The 15,964-nt window shown below is 62.6% G+C and overlaps 2 protein-coding genes across 2 annotated transcripts; both read right to left on the bottom strand.

The window, feature by feature from the left end:
* Positions 1-4: 4 nt before the first annotated feature.
* Positions 5-8,365, bottom strand: CHLRE_06g270500v5 (uncharacterized protein). The gene is made up of 16 exons (XM_043062932.1): positions 7,517-8,365; positions 7,328-7,368; positions 7,021-7,114; positions 6,694-6,838; positions 6,362-6,485; positions 5,834-5,942; positions 5,229-5,696; positions 4,828-5,012; positions 4,369-4,619; positions 3,937-4,125; positions 3,604-3,718; positions 3,184-3,260; positions 2,671-3,014; positions 2,424-2,483; positions 1,813-2,235; positions 5-1,604 (listed from the first exon to the last, which is right to left on the bottom strand). The coding sequence occupies exons 1-16, from the start codon at positions 7,638-7,640 to the stop codon at positions 1,132-1,134; spliced, it is 3,222 nt and encodes a 1,073-aa protein (XP_042923638.1). The 5' UTR covers positions 7,641-8,365; the 3' UTR covers positions 5-1,131.
* A 595-nt stretch (positions 8,366-8,960) lies between these two features.
* Positions 8,961-15,895, bottom strand: CHLRE_06g270450v5 (uncharacterized protein). The gene is made up of 5 exons (XM_043062931.1): positions 15,801-15,895; positions 15,506-15,630; positions 13,705-15,280; positions 13,322-13,468; positions 8,961-13,103 (listed from the first exon to the last, which is right to left on the bottom strand). The coding sequence occupies exons 2-5, from the start codon at positions 15,544-15,546 to the stop codon at positions 11,649-11,651; spliced, it is 3,219 nt and encodes a 1,072-aa protein (XP_042923637.1). The 5' UTR covers positions 15,547-15,630; positions 15,801-15,895; the 3' UTR covers positions 8,961-11,648.
* Between the last annotated feature and the right edge of the window lie 69 nt (positions 15,896-15,964).

Below are 15,964 nucleotides of genomic sequence, written 5' to 3'. Positions count from 1 at the left end.
AGGAGTCACCGGTGGGTTACAGCCAGAGGCCGGCAGTATACCGTACGGTGTGGACCGTCATAACGTGACCGCGCGCGTGCGCTGACAGCCGGAAATGATGGGACGACCATCATCAGTTGCAGAACAGCATGCGGGCCAGACGGCTCAGGACAGGGTGCGGGCCATACGGCTGGATATACGCTCAACAGTCACATGAACAGTCAGCTGGACAGTCACGTAACACCCCCACGCGGATCGAGACACGTCAAGAAATGAATACCCCCCCCCGGTCTGGACAGCTTTAGCTGGCCAAAATGAGTACTGTACGCGGAACTTCAGGCCAGTCCCCCAGCACGCAAACCGCCGCTGAAATCCATAGCCGGGAACGGGGCACCGGGCGGGCACGCCAAAACCAGTTGCACACGGTCAAGCGCACGCACGCACGCCAAGACAATAGCCCGGATTGGACGCATGAATGTGCAGCACCTGTGGGGCCACGTGTGCGTGGCAGCGTCTAGAAACGTCACTGCCCACTGATGAAATGCCCCACCGCCTACTGACGGAGCTCTTATGCATACCGTATATTGTGGATGTATGTACAAAGCACCTGTATTGGGAGATGCATCAATGGTGGAGAGGTCTGGTGAGATCACATCCTGGCCCGTCAAGGAGACGTCCCCATCTCTGTTGCCGCACGCCGGCCGCAGACTAGACTGCAAGTCCGAGCACACCGAACGCCATGAGTAACGTGTCTAAGTGCTGGGTATGAATATGAAGCCAGAGCATGAAGCCAACGCAAGCAGACTACTAGAAGCATGAAGCCAGCAGACACACCACATTAATCAACGGAGTTCGTATGTGCCTGTGTGGCCGACCTTTCAGAACTCCGTCTGTGGCGAACAGACCCCAAATGAAGCCGGCTCATGAAGATCCCCCACACGCCCACTCAGGATAAACCTTCCTGCTCATGGCGTTAAAAGCATAAGTAAGCATAGATAGATAGCTGGATCTCGTGTGTCCAGCATGCAACGTGCCTTGCATGCGCAACAATTGTTCCGCGTCTATACACCCGTTCTGGTGCGTGTGTGCGTGTGTGCGCCGCGCTGCCTGCTGCCGTGCCGCCGGGCAGAAGCACTGCTGCCGTACCGCAGGTCATGGCCGCCGTACGACGTGCCATGTGCTGGCTTGCGCCTCCACCCCCAGGCTGCGGCGACCGCCGCCGCACTGTGCCGCGTACGTTGCTGTGTAGCAGCCCCAGGCGTTGCCGCTGGCCTTGAGGCACGCCACGCACTTCTCCGCCTCACACGGCGTGCCATAGCGCGAGGCGCACTGGGTGCAAGCCCAGGCGTCGCTGTTGTTGCCCACACACGCCAGGCAAGCTGCCCGCCGGCCCTCACTGGAGCCGCCAGCCGTCTGGCACTCCAGGCAGCCCCAGTTGTTGCCTGACGAGGCACGGCGGTAGCAGGTGGCGCAGTTGGCGTTGTCGGTGGCAGACAGCGCTCCCTTGGTGCACTGGGTGCAGGCCCAGCCGTTGACGCCGGCGGCGGCGCAGTCGAAGCAGCCTTGCATGATGCTGGGATTGGTGGAGACCAGCGGCGTAGCCAGGCAGTTGTAGCAGGGCCAGCCTGAGGCGAGCAGGAGCAAACAATGGGTTGTTGATTGTGTGTTGTGTGAGCAGGGATCAGGAAGGGGTGCCTCCGTGTGTGCGGGATGGGAGCGTGTGGATGGGCATGGTTCAAGCTAGACACGGAAGGCAAGCTGCAAGTCACATGCGCAATCAAGGCACGCAGCAAGGCATCATGCAAGCGCATGTGGAGAGGCGCCGCTGCTCACCGTCGGCAATGGCGGCGGCGCAGGTCTGGCACGGCGCCGTCATGCCGGGCAGCAGTGACTGTACGGCGTCGGCGTTGGCGGCGCACTGCTGACAGTCGTACTCGGTGGGGGGGCAGCTGGGGTTGCCGCTGGGGCTGGGGCTGGGGCTGGGGGAGGGGCTGGGGCTGGGGCTGGGTGACGGAGAGGGGCTTGGGGAGGGAGTGGCGGAGGGGCTGGGCGAGGGAGAGGGAGTGGGCGAGGGGCTGGGCGAGGGAATGGGAGCGGGCGAGGGGCTGGGCGAGGGAGTGGGAGTGGGCGAGGGGCTGGGCGAGGGAGTGGGAGTCGGCGAGGGAACGGGCGAGGGAGTGGCGCCGCAGTAGGCATTCCAGTCGGGGGTTGATGCGCCCAGCTGCAGCAGCCCGGCAAGTGCCACTGTGAAGCCGCCTGAGTACACAGTTGGATGGGCACAAGTAAGGGCAAGCTGTCAGTACAACTTGCATGGGACGGGCGGGACTAGCGGGTTCGGTGCTTGGTGCAAGCTGTCAGGTTGCAGCCTGGCACGCTCTGGGATGGTTGCGGGTGCGTGTTGCTTGCTGATACATATGCCGCCTACAACTACCAAACTAACTTACCGTTGTAGTCGATGGCCACCTCGTTTAGGATGTAGTCCATTCGGTTGTCCTCGTACGTGTCTGTGGAGGGCGGGGTGAGTGAAGGGGGGAGCGGCGGTTGCTTGGTGGGACTGGTGGCAGGTGGAAGGGGCACACATGCACACCAGCTGAGCTCCTGTGGAGTGGTTGCTGCTGGGCCCGCCTCCGGCACACGAAGGCACCCACATGTGGTGCACACGAACCCGATACCGCACACGTTCACGCTCACCGTCTTTGCGGGGCCCGCCCACCAGGGCGCCGCGCAGCACCGAGGGGTTGGGCCGGTCCAGTGCGGCCGTGTTGCCGTCACACACAACCGAGTAGTCAGGGTCGCACATGGACGAGGAGTGGTGCGGCCGCTGCGGCGGGTTGTTCCCCACGCCCACCACGAAGCTGCGGCCCCAGTCGCCCAGCATCAGCCGCATCTGGCGTCGCGCCCAGCAGCGCTGGCGCTGTGTGTCTGCGGTGTTGGCTGTGGTGTACTTGGAGTAGACCAGTTTGGTGGCGGCCGCGTTGGCAGTGACGCGCAGCGTGCCCCATTGCATCTGGTGCACCAGACCGCGCGGCGAGTAACTGTGGAGATGGAGTTGGTGGGGTTGGGGTTGGGGTTGGGGCCGGAGCGGGCGGAGTGAGGGCACAGGAGTGGGTGTGACACACACACACACACACACACACACACACACACACACACACGTGCGACGTGGAGGTGGGCTTCTAGCTAGCTGCCATGCACCCAACGCACCAGATGTGGCCGTCGTCAACGAGTCCGTCGCCGTTGCTGTCGGTGCCGGCAGGCGGGGCCGTGCACAGCGTGGAAACCTGCTGGCGCCCGAGCAGGGAGGGGGCACGAGCAAAGGCACTTAGACAGCAAGGCGTTATGTGTGACCAGCAGCATGTCATGCGCTCTCCTGATCCGGCGGGCTGTGCTGCGTGCCGGTGCGTGCAACCTGCTGCCTCTTCTGCAAGACAATAAATACCCGCGGCCTTTGCGAGACCTCAAGGCACACACCCATCAGCCCTCACGTCCATACACCAGCCCTCACCAGCCCTCACGTCTATACACCAGCCCTCACGTCCATACACCAGCCCTCACGCGCATCAGCCGCCCCACGACCCGACCAAGAGCGAGGCGCGAGCAAGCCGCGGCCGCCGTGCAACTCACGTGCCACAGATTGAGGTTCCAGTCCATGCGGGTCCGCACGTTGGCCAGGAAGGCGGGGCTGAGCTTATCGGCCATGCCCAACATCATCACACTGGCCTCATTGAAGGCATTGTCCCTGCGTGTGCACGTGTTGAATAGGAATGTGTACGGTTGACATGTGTTGGGATCCAGCACATGCAAGGAAAGCAAAGGACACGTGTGCCTGTGAGAGTCTGCGATGACGCGCCGTGCATACCAGTAGAACAAGCTAGCTGGTGCGAATGCGACCCGACACGCGCACAAACCCCAGCCACCCACCCACCCACCCATCCACCCACCCACCCGCCCACCCACCAGTCCATGCCGCTGCTCCAGCCCACGCCCATGTTGGCTGCAGCGTTCCAGTACGTCACCGCGTCGGCGCAGTAGCCGGCGCCCTGACCCGCCCGGCACATCATGGCCGCCGCCCACAGCATGTCGTCCTGCCACACGTGGTTGCCGTAGCGGTAGGGGTAGTCACCCTCGTCTGACGTCAGCGACCAGCTGCACGCGTCGGGAGAAGGGTGGGATGGATGGGTGGGGAAGTTGGAGCAGGGGCGGAGGGGAAGGGGAAGGGGAAGGAATGGCGATCAAGCGGGGCGGGCGTGACTGGCAGGGGTTGATTGTGTGCTGTGCGGATGCATTATTACAGCGGGAGGTCGGGAGATAGCGGAACACATGCAGCCTCGCTCCGCGTCCCTTTGGCACACATGCATGTGCACACGCTGCTACGCGCCGTGCACTCACGCGCCGGGGAAGGCCTTGCCAAAGGCGTACAGCTGCCGTGCATGCACCAGCAGCTGCGCCGCCACTGGGCTGGCCGGCTCGTCCGCCGCCACCACCATGGCCACGGCCGCCAGCGCCGCCACCGCCTCGCCCACCACGTCGGAGCCGGGCTTGGTTGCGGTGGTGAGCCAGGTGGGGCGGTAGGGTCCCTCCACGGCGCCGCACTGCTCGGGACGGCACCAGCGCGAGTGGTCCGTGTCCGTGTCTCCCACCTGCAAGGAATTGGGGTTAGGTGGGGTTAACGGGTGCGGGATACCGTACATGCCTTGTGTCGGGCAGTCATGCACTTGGGCAGCGATGTGCGTGGTGGGGCTAGCATGCACACGCGTGCGTGGTACGGCGAAAAGAAGGACGGGCCAAAACCACTCCCGAAACGCCGTAAATGCACCTCTTAGCCCAGACCCCTTCACGGACACGCACCTGCGCCACGAAGCGATTCTCTGAAGGCACATCCGAGGCGGTCACGTGCGACCGCACGAGGTAGTCAGCCGCAAACAGCAGGTTGCGCTTGGCGGTGGCCCACAGGCCGGGGGCGGAGCTGTAGGCAGCGGGGAACTCCAGCACAGACCAAGCCAGCGTGGACACAGCCCAGCTGTACGGCAGCGCTGCGTGCATGCATACGGTATGGGCGGCGGGGGCAGCGGGTAGGCAGCGTGTGAAACCATGGTTGCGCATTCTCAGCCAGCGGGCTTTTGAGACATCGGGATATATACGTACGTCGGTGCCACATGCGTCCATGCAATGACCTGCCACGCTTGCACCCACACATTAAGGCAACAACCATTCAACCGCACACTGCTGCCGCTCCCGCACCGGCTCACCGAACTTCATGTGGTCTCCGGCATCAAACCAGCCGCCCCGCAGGTCGGCACCGATGTCGGCACCGTCAGCCATGTAGCTGTCATTGCGCCAGCCGCCGTTGACCTGCGCAGCCCGGTTCCACGGCGGCAGCGGCCCGGTCTGCTGGGCCTCATAGAAGAAGTAGGAGGCGTCGATAAGTGCGGCGTAGTCGTATTCGCCGGAGGAGAAGTTGGCAGCAGGGCTGGGAGAAGGGCTGGGGGAAGGGCTGGGAGAAGGGCTGGGGCTGAGGGTGGGGCTGGGAGAAGGGGTAGGGGCAGGGCTGGGCGAAGGGGTAGGAGCGGGGCTGGGGGTGGGTGAGGCGGTAGCGGAGGGTGAAGGGGTGGCGATGGGAGATGGAGAAGGTGAAGGCGAGGGAGTGCCGCTGGAGGTGGCCGGTGCAATCATGACGTCGGCACAGTTGTAGAACTGCTCGGTCTGCAGATAACCGCCTGCGTGCATGTATGGTTGGGAGCGCCAATAAGCAAGTGGATGTGTGTGACGTGTGTGTGTGTCCTCCTGTCGAGGTGCAAGCTGGCGGCAGGCCCTGCCATCCCACATCCCACCAGGGGCGCAACCCGCCGCTCACCGGTGCACTGCCCGACTGGTCCGTTCAGGTTGCGGCCGCACTCCCCTGCCACGTCGTCAGCGGCTGACTCGCAGGGCATGTAGCAGAACTGGTACGCCACCCACCACCACTGCGCGCGGTGGAAGGAGGACGGAGCCAAACAACACAGACACAGGGGCGCGGCAGGTTGGTTGGCATGGTGCGTGGTAGGTATCATGGGTTGCGCTTGAAGGGCAAGGTAGGTGGGCTAGCAAGGTGAGGCGCGTGCACGACTAGAACGGACATGGGACCCACAGACTGCTAAGAAAGTACCTCGCTCCCCCGCCCGCCCCCCACGGAAGCAGATGCCTCACGACTGCGGCGCATGCATTATCCTCGCACACATACACGCACAGCATGCATTATCCTCGCACACATACACGCACACAGCACACACGCACACGTTCCGTTTGCTTTTTGTTCAACACACACACACACACACACACACGCACACACGTGTGTTTCGTTTTCTTTCTAACATACACGCACACACACGCGCGCGCACCGCACCTGCAGCACGCAGCCGTCGGCGCAGCTGACGCCGGGCGGCAGGCGGAAGCGCTGTGTGATGTCGATGTCATTGGGCCGCACGTACCAGTACAGCTTGGCGTCGTACTGGGGGTTGGACGAGACGCTGGGAGGCGAGAACAGCAGTACGGCACCACGGGCTCACTGGGTCGGGGTGTCACACAAGACGTGTGCCGTACGTGCCATTGAGTGATTGAGGGTATACGTACAGGGAATGAACATGAAATGGACGGGTCAGGCCTTGCATGCATGCATAAGATGCCCGCGCATGCATGCGACCGCCACGGGCGCGCGCGGTTCTCTCACGGTCTCACCGGCGCAACTGGTTGGCGGGGTTGTTGAAGCAGTCGTGGGAGATGAGGCCCCGGGACAGCGGACACACGCGCATCGCCATGCGGCCGCCGTGGTTGGTGGCGATGTTGATGGTGATGTCCACCTCCTGACCCTGCGTGTAGTTGGCTGTGGGGTGGGGCCGAGTCGGGAGGATTGGTGAGGTGGCTGGCCGGGTTAGTGGGGAGCGGGACCATGTACGGTGCAGGGCCTGAGACTTATTGCCAAGGTCAAAGGGCTTCAGCTACTCCCTAATAGCGCGAATATGCCGCATGCCCTCGCCCTCCCCCGGCCGCTTGATTGCCACCCACCCACGAAGCCGTAAAAGCGCGTGGTGAAGTTGATCGGCGGGCTGTCCTGAAATGGGTTGCCGCATACGTCAGGCATCTTCCACTGTCCACCACCCTGTCGTGTGAGGTTGAAGGCGGGGCGGGACGTGTGTATGTTCATGAATTAGAGGGGAGCTGGGAAGGAAGGCATGCGTTGGGCTCCGAGCGGCGGGATGGAAGGGCGCAGTCAGTCGGGCGCAATAGGGCGCGGGAAGGCTCAAGCCCACGCCCTGGGGTGCGGGAAGGCACCAACCCGCGCCCTGGTTAGCAATCCCGAGTTGTTCCCTACCTGGCCGCAATGATGGCAGTAGTACTCGTTGTTGATCCTCGCTGCGGGCGCAAGTAGAGGACATGGGACGCAGCTCGACGAGTCATATAATCGCAAAACTAACAACATGTGCACATGTGCGTGACTGCTGGTTATCCCATAGCAACTCTGTGCAGACGTGCAGCTTGCGGATGCAAAATATGCACGTACCAAAATAGTTACGGCTGATCGGCGATTTGAGGAATCCGTGAGCCTGGGCGCCAGGGACGCAAACCAGTGCGAGCGCAGCGACGGCCGCTACCCCCCACACCCACAGAAGAAGTGGCGACCGCATGTCTGGGTTCCTTTAAGTAACTTATCAACCTATATAAGCCCAACTTAGGAGGCCCGCAGCGGCGCGCGGGTGGGATTTGCGGTTGTCGCAAAACCTCGAAGGTTTCCTATGTTCAAGCTGCTAGAAGTGAAACGTATGCAGTTATTAACCTCTGAACAATGGATGACGTACTATTTACTCCGGCGGATCGGAACGCGCACAGTGTACGGCGGGGGCAGCTGCGCAGTCGCGCATGAAGGTGCGCCGGAGGGCGCGTGCGCATCGCTGGGAGCTCTGCTTGCCATTGCGGGAGCTCAGATTGCAGTGCTTAAGAAGTTCACTTGCGCAATGTGGACCCGGCCCCAACACGTTATGCATGCACATCCGTCCTGGCACTGATGGCATTCGAGCAGGGCTTGGGCTCCAAGCGCGTGGCCGTAAGGGCGCCAGATACAATGCTGAGGAACACGGGCTGGCGGCTCGAAGGTGGCCTATCGCGCTGGGGCGGCTCCTTTGCAATGCACCAAACAACATGCCTTTGAAGATGGCTAGTCTAGACGACACCGGGCTATTGCAGCCGATTGGCAGCCGAAGCGTTGCACACCTGCATGCATTGCTGGTTTCGATGTGGGTTCACTCTTCGAGCCTGTGCAGTGCACGAGGCGTCGAGGCCTAGCTTTATATCTCGCCCCAAGTCCTGTCAGGCCAGGGCACCACCGTTGGCTTTAGAAGTGAGAAGTGTGTGGTTGTGGCGACTGACAGCCCACCCGCGCCAGCGGGACTGTCACTGTCCAGCAGCCGACCGGGGGCATCCGAGGCGAGGGGCATCCAAGGCCCTCTCGCACTCGCCGCGTTCCCGCACGAAGCAACGATGCCGGACGGCATGATTTGCAATCGGGAACAGTCGGGAACCGCTCCCCTATCTTCTCCTCCATCCACTACCGTAGCCCCACCAGCACCACCTTGCGGCTTTGGGGGGGGGGGGGGGGCCTGCACATTACAGCTGGCCATGGTGGGCCATCCGCATTGTAACTTCTGCAACACCAGAGGGACCTGCTGACGCAGTTCACGTGGTAGTGCCCATCACCACCTCCCGGCACAGTGGGCACACTCTTGACGAACCCCGACGGCGCGCGACACGGCGTCACGGCCGTTCGGGGCCATGAACCTGGGCCGTGGGCCCGTGGCAAGCTGAGTTATGAGCAGTCCCAAGCAGGACCCCTTCCAAGTCGCTCACGGGCCCTGCAGTCTATCTAGCACAATCTAACACACCCCCTAGACGGCGGCTGGTGTTAGTCGGCAGCGGCAGAGAGCTGTGTTGGCGAGGCGTTGGCAGGCATGAGCTCAACGGAGTTACACATTGGCTCATATGCACATCTACCAAACGTATTAAATGTGGGGAAGCAAGAACTAAATGCATTGAGGGGCGCGCCCCTGACTAAAACCACCACCCAGGCGACACACTGACTTCTAAAACACCCAAACATTTTATTTCATGCTTTTATTTCCAACGCCGACATTCTGGACTACAGCACCACTCCCGCACGGGAATTCCCGACCCCAAACAAATCTTGTACCGCCCGGCCACGCCTCCACCTTGTCCTGCCCTCCTAAACATCGCCCGGCACCGCCGACAGCATGCACACGTTGACCCCTAATACCGGGCACCATCGGACTGTGCTCCGTGCTAGCCACGGATGCGGCCAACCCAGTCGACCCATGCCACCTGGCACCGCCAACTGACCTCCCAATCGCCGTACCTGTAATGCCTTTATGATCCAGCTGCGCCAATGAACTGTCGCACTGTTGTTAGTATGGTTATAATACACACCGCGGTACATGAAAGCCGCAAACATCAAACGCGCTTCCAGACAGCAGCGCACGTCAATAAGCACCAACTAAGCAACAAACAACATACATACTGCGATGAATGTATCAGGGCAGCAGCAGCGTCTTCGAAAGCTCACACAACCTGCGTCGTATCGTGCACACAGCAAACAAATGCAACCATCCGTTGCGGGACACAGCCTTGCAAACAGCCCCTCCCGAGCAATTTGCGCCGGGGAAACAGCGGCGGGCTTGCACGCACGTATCCGTCCTTGTCCCATCACCACCATGATCCACAGAAGCAGAACGATCAACCTGCACTGCATCCCCGAACACCTTGACAGGCACACGTATTTTTTTCTGTCCACACCTTCCTTCGTTTCTGCATCGAGCGTTCCTGGGGCAAAAATTGCGCGCACCTCAGGGCCGTCGATCCCTTACACAGCCCGGCATAACCACGTCCTGCATCAAAACACGTAAACACGGAAGGGTTCCATAGCACATATGCAAGTGAGCAGGCCTGGCGGGCGGCAATTCAATACTGTGGTACCATCTCCATTTTGTCGGTCCTAACCTTCTAACCGTCCATGTCCAGCCCAAAGCAACCGGGCACCAGCTGCGTGCCTCGTCATATGTTGGGACATATTCAAAAAGCAGTCCGCCTCAGAGCGACGGCATCTATTCATAAGGAGACAACACTGGCAGGGGTGTCACACAGCGACAAACCTCGCCAACACAAAACACCTGACATCTCGTAAGCACAGGCGTACACGCAATCTGCACAACTGTAGAGCACCAGCAAACGATGAATGTATGTGGGACGAAACGCCAGCATTAGAATGACGTTTGAACCAAAAACTATGGTATTGGACTTGGCCACGGTACTTCGATCTTCGCCAACTTCGTCTCGGGGCTTGCGTGTGATCCGCGTCAGCGCGTTTTCCTGCTCAGTGGGCTGCCACCTGATTTGAACTAGCCTGCCCACACTCGCGAACACCACACATCTCATCACGTCTTCCTGTTATAAGTTCCAGGCCCTCAACAATTAAACGGAGGACCTTCCACATCACCTTCTGACGGTACGCACGCTGTGACTTGATTGCAATGCTTCACGCAATTTTTCAATCGTCGTCTGGACGTGCATCACACTACCGGCAACACCACACCGTAATTTGTAACCACCCCACTCAAGTCTCGCTTTCACATCCACGCCCGCTGCATGCAGCTTCGCGCCTTATCAACCCTCACTTTCTTGGCATGCATCCTGTGCACGACTTCCAGAAATTGAATACCTGCACACGCACTCCAAACTCCCAGTCCCAACTCCCTCGCCGGTTCTCTCGGGTCTCTCGGGAGCTTTTGCCTTCCTCGCGCCCCTCGTGTCCATGCCCCTAGGGCTTAAGTACTACACATCCCTGCTGCACCTCACACGCCACCCAGCATTATTTTCCTCGGAGGGCGAACATGACTATACGCATAAAACAACTGAAACCAGTGCAATGCGTCTTCCCACCCTGCAAGTGGACAGGGGACCGGCCGTCGTGTGCTGTGTCGGCACACAACGTAAGTGAGCATCCACCAGCGGAGCTAAAAATGCAGAAGCCGTCACAGTGCCCTCGGAAGCACTGGCTATGGAGGGTTGTGCCAGCCAGAAGTACAAGCAGCATGCATGGTCTCGAAAAGGCGCATGCCTGAAACAAGTCCTGCTTACCACACCTCCATCCATACATACGACCCAGCCTAGCGCTTGTACTTGCGCCGGCACCCAAGACTCCTCTTGTGACCGGGGCCGAGCAGTACATTGCAAGGAATAAAACAACGTAAAAACAAGAATGCTAAAAGGTGAAGCGGTTTATGACCTCTCCCAAAGCCACGCGCCCAGCAACGCGGTTATCGACTACTTGTGTGCAACCATCTCAGACGCCTTCCTCTCTCGCGCGTAAACTAGGTCACATGGCGCGCAAAGGTCTAGTGCGGCCATGCGGACTTCAAAATTAGGATGGGCGTTTCCTTCGTTTAGCACTGCTCATGCACGCATCACGCTTGTCCATCTCATGCGTGTCGAATTCCCTCCCTGCGGCGGCGTGCTGACGGAGCCAGCCCTGCTAACCCTCACGCGCTACGCACCTGCACTGCACACACCGCCACAGCACGTAACCCTGCATCAGTAACCACATTAAATTGTTCCATGCGTCCAGACACTCAGGCGCAGCAGTTGCAACGCTTCGCCATCGCCGCCGCGGGGGACCCCTGCAGCCCCGCTGCCGCGGCCGCCTCGGAGTCCGATGCATCGCCCTCGTCACCACTGCCGCAGCTACTGCCGCCACTCGCGCTGCTGCTACTGCCACCGCAGACATCGCAGTTGCAGCCGCAGGCCCGGCCGCGGCTGAACCGGGGCAAGTCACCAAGGTCATCGCTGTCGGTGTTGCCGTCCATCACAGGGTAAAACGAGCCAGCACCGGCTGTAGCCGCTGCAGCTGCAGCCGCCGCCACAGCACGATCGTGGCGGTGCCGTTTGGTTGCGCGGCGATGAGCAGCGTCCTCGGCACCCATTGTCGTGGCCGCAAAATGGCTTGCCAGGGAGCGCGTGCGGCGGCCGCCGCCGCTTGCGCCGCTGACAAGACCATTCGCGCCATCGTCGTCGCTACCGCTGCTGCTCTTGCTCTTGGCGTTGACGCGGCTGCCACGGATGGGCCGATGCCGCAGCGCCATCAGTTCCTCAAGGGAGGATGGCGACACCAGGCGATGAGCGGAGCCGGTGCCAGTGCCTGCAGCGGCGGCCGGCGTGCGAATGACGCTGTGGCCGAGCAGCACCACCGACTCCAGGCGCGGCCATTGCAGCAGCAGCCGCGACAGCAGCACGCTCTCGCTGGACGTGGCATCAGCGGCGCCGGCCGCAGTGCCCATGGCGGCGGGAGCCGCAGCAGGTGTCGTGGGCGCGGGCGTCGCGGCAGCGGTGGCCAGCCCACCGAAGCTCAGAGCGCGGGCGGAGGTGCTCCTGGCGGCGCGGCCGGACGCGGCCGAGGCGCCAGCAAAGATGGAAGGTCCGCTCATCAGCGCCAACGGCAGCAGCAATCCAGCTCGACCACCGGCAGGGAGCTCCGCGGCGCAGGAGAAGGCAGAAGTGCCAGCAGACGCAGGAGCTGCGGAGGCTGCTGCTGGTGAGCTCAGCCACATCGGCGGCAGCGCAGGCAGCGGCGGCAGGCCACCCAGCGCGGGAAGGGCGCCGGCAGCTGCGCCGCCAGCAGTAGGCGGTGGGCCGCTGGGGAACAGTGCAAACAGGCTGGCAGCGGCACCGCTTGAGAAGGGGCTGCTGGCCGTGGCTGGTCGGCACGGCATCGGTGACGGCGAGGGTGGTGGCGCAAGCCGACGCGGAGGCGGCATGACTGGGGTCAGCGGCGTCGGCGTGGCGAGAGCGGCGGGCAATGTGAGGGTCATGGGACCGGGGGCGTCGGCGCTGGTGACCTCTGTGACAGTTCTCGTGGTAGGCGTAGGGCAGCGGACGAGGCAGGGCAGCAGAGCGCTAGCACCGCTGCTGGCCGCGACGTCAGTGGCGGCGGTGCCGCAGGTGCGGAAGGCCAGGTACTCGGCGGGCGCGGGCTGGAGCTTGCGCACGGAGAAGCAGGCGGGCAGCTTTGCCCCGCTGACACGCAGCTCCTGCGGGTGCATGGCACACGTGGGAGGGCGTGCAGAGGATTCAGTGCTGAGCGGCGGCACTGGTGCCCGATGGAGAAAAGACTGCAAAGCAACTGTTACGCTAGTTAGCCACTCGCCCGCACAACCACGACGGCAACGTGGACCGGCATCGGCAACCGCAAGATCCCCGCGGATTTGCCGCCGTGCGGCTGCCGGCTGCGATCTCGGGCGTGGCTTACCTTGACGTCGTGCAGCTTGGCAAGATGGCTCAGGCAGGCGCGCAGCAGGCCGGCGGCGGCGGGCGCGGTGAGGGCCGGCGGCAGGGCCAGGTGCAGCACCTCCAAAGCCGGAGCAAGGCCGGCAAGCGCGGCAAAGTCTTGCTCCGTCTGTGGGCAGAGGTGCGGACAGCAGCCAGGAGCAGGAAAAGGTAAAAGGGGCGAACGTGGTCAGGGCGCACTCGGCAAGGTTTCCGGTGGAGGGCAAGTATGCCTGAGCCGCGCTACGCGCCGCAACATGGGGCCAAGATGGCGGCAGGCGGGCACATACGGAAGCAGGATGCGAAGGTGCGTGGAAGCAATCCGCGCGCCTGCACGTTACGCTCCACCCGCCCAACCGCACCTACCTTGAGGAAAGCGCCGTCCCAGGGGCTGTAGCCGGTGGGGCAGGGCACGTGCAACGCCCTCAGGCCGCGGCGCGCCTTCTCTTGAGCCTCCTCCTCCTCGGTCTTGGCCTCAGCCGCCTTGCCGCCGCATCCGCCGAGCACGTTGAGGGCAGCGAAGAAGACGGGCCCGTTGGCACCGCACATGGGCACCGACAGCTCGGCCAGGCGGCTGGGGAAGGTCCAGTCCGACGGCTCAGCGGCTGCGCGAAACGCCACAGCCTTGGGGGTGGCGTGCACAGGAGTAGCGAAGGTGGAGCTCGTCGCAATGGCGGGAGTGCGCCAGCAGCTGCCGGCGGCTGAGTGTGCCGTGACGGCGCCGTCCGCGCCGCTGCCTGTGCTGACGGCGCTCGCGCCGGCGACGCTCCAGCCGCTGAAGATGCTCGATGAGCCGCCGCTGTGGCTGATGCTGCTGCCGTAGGCCGACGCAAGGCTGTAGCAGTCATCATCGTCATCGCTGTCGTACAGCAGGGGCAGCGGCGCGGCGAGGCCCGGCGCCACGGTATACGGGTCAGCGATAAAGGGTGAGTGGGCGACAGTAGCGGCGGCCAGCTCCGACCGCTGCTGCGGTGCTGCCAGTGGCAGCGGCAGGCGGAGCAGCCGCAGCCGCGGCAGCGCCGCCAGGAGGCCCTTGTAGACGTGCGAGGTGGCGGCAGAGGTGGCGGCCGCCGCCGAAACAGCTGCGCCGGGCTTAGAGAGCGACAAGGCCGCCACCGCCGCCGCCACCGCCGGTCCTGCTGTGTCCACCTCCATGGCACCGTCTAGCGACAACTCCTCCAGCAGCGGCACCGCCGCCGCCAGCGCGACGACCTCGGCCGCGGGAAAGACGGCGGCGCGCAGGCTCAGGCGGCGCAGCGATGGCATCGCTGCCGCCAGGCGCAGCAGGCCAGTGCCGCGGGCGCGGAAGTCGTCAGAGACCGGCATGCGCGCTTGCGGCTGCGTCTTCAGAGCGTGGCCGTCGAACTGGGACGGGTGTAGGTCTTGGATCTTGTCAAAGCTGTCGCTCGCGGAAGCGGCGCCTGCTTGAAGTGGCGACATGGGGTGGGCAGCGCTGCACTCGGCGAAGGCGAAGGCGCCGCCGGCACTGTTGTTGATTGGCGTGGCGGGCACAGCGAGCAGGGTCTGGGCAGGGTGCAGCGAAGCCATGGACCACGCCGGGACCGGGGGCGTGGAGGTGCTGCGGAGCAGGTTGCCGGCGCCTTCCTGCGCAAGGCGCTCAATGGACACGTCTTCCAGCTGGAGCTCCTGGATGATGTCGGACTCCTGCAACAGCTCGAGCAGCTCGGCCGGGGGTTCAGGTAGCGCTGCGCTGAGGCCGCGAATGCTGAGCCGCAGCGGCCGGTGGTGGCGCGAAGCCGCCATGGCGCTGAGCACCGTGTAGACAGCCGTCGAGCCCTTCATGCTCTCCTGCAGAAGTGTGGCCTCGCTAGACGGTACAGGTCGCAGTCGCGCGGCACAGCCTGAGCCAGTCCGCAAGTCCAGGATTACATGGCTGTTATCCTGTAGCCCTTGGAGCGCTTGGGCAAGCGCCGCTGGCGACCTGCAGAAAAAAATATCGTAATGGGCACCTGGGGTGACGACATGAATAAAAACGCGTTCCAGGAGGCCATCCAGCGGGTTCCAGAGCATTTTCATTACATACGGTTGACGCAATTCCCAGGTCACGCGACGGGAGGTGCGGCCGGTTCCAGGCCCCGAATGGACAGGTTTCGCCAAACATATTCAGAGACTCCAGACAACCCCAAGCCGTTAGATGCAGCCTTACCTTGCATCTAGGCTATCCCTGCTGAGGCGAAGCTCGGACATTGACCCTCGGGTGGCGGGGACGAAGATTTTGTCGAGCGCGGTCCCCTCTTGCCAGCTCCACACGAAACGCGCGGGCAAACCAGCCTGCGTAGGTACAAGTCGACGTAAGGATCATGATACAGCACCCCTCAGCACACGCGGTTGCGCGCCACGCCTGGGCCTCTCACAAAATCCGTAGTGAAATGGCGGGAGGTGCTCGCCCCAAGGAGTTGTGCTCGTCTTTCCCGCTGTAATGCTGCATACAGTGCGCTTACATGTATTGTGCTCGCAGATTGACGGGCGAGTTCTGCTGAGGGAGACGTTAATGGTGTCTATTTACGCGAGTCAGGGAGACGGCCGCGTTATTACAATCTAAGCTTATATGAAGATCACTCTAATAGTCTAGTAGTATGTTGCGCGGGGCGGTGAGCCTTTGTCC

Source organism: Chlamydomonas reinhardtii, chromosome 6 (genome assembly GCF_000002595.2).
Source record: "Chlamydomonas reinhardtii strain CC-503 cw92 mt+ chromosome 6, whole genome shotgun sequence".
Classification (NCBI taxonomy): Eukaryota; Viridiplantae; Chlorophyta; class Chlorophyceae; order Chlamydomonadales; family Chlamydomonadaceae; genus Chlamydomonas; species Chlamydomonas reinhardtii.
Note: the sequence above shows the minus strand (reverse complement) of the source record. Positions and strands in the feature narration are given on the sequence as shown.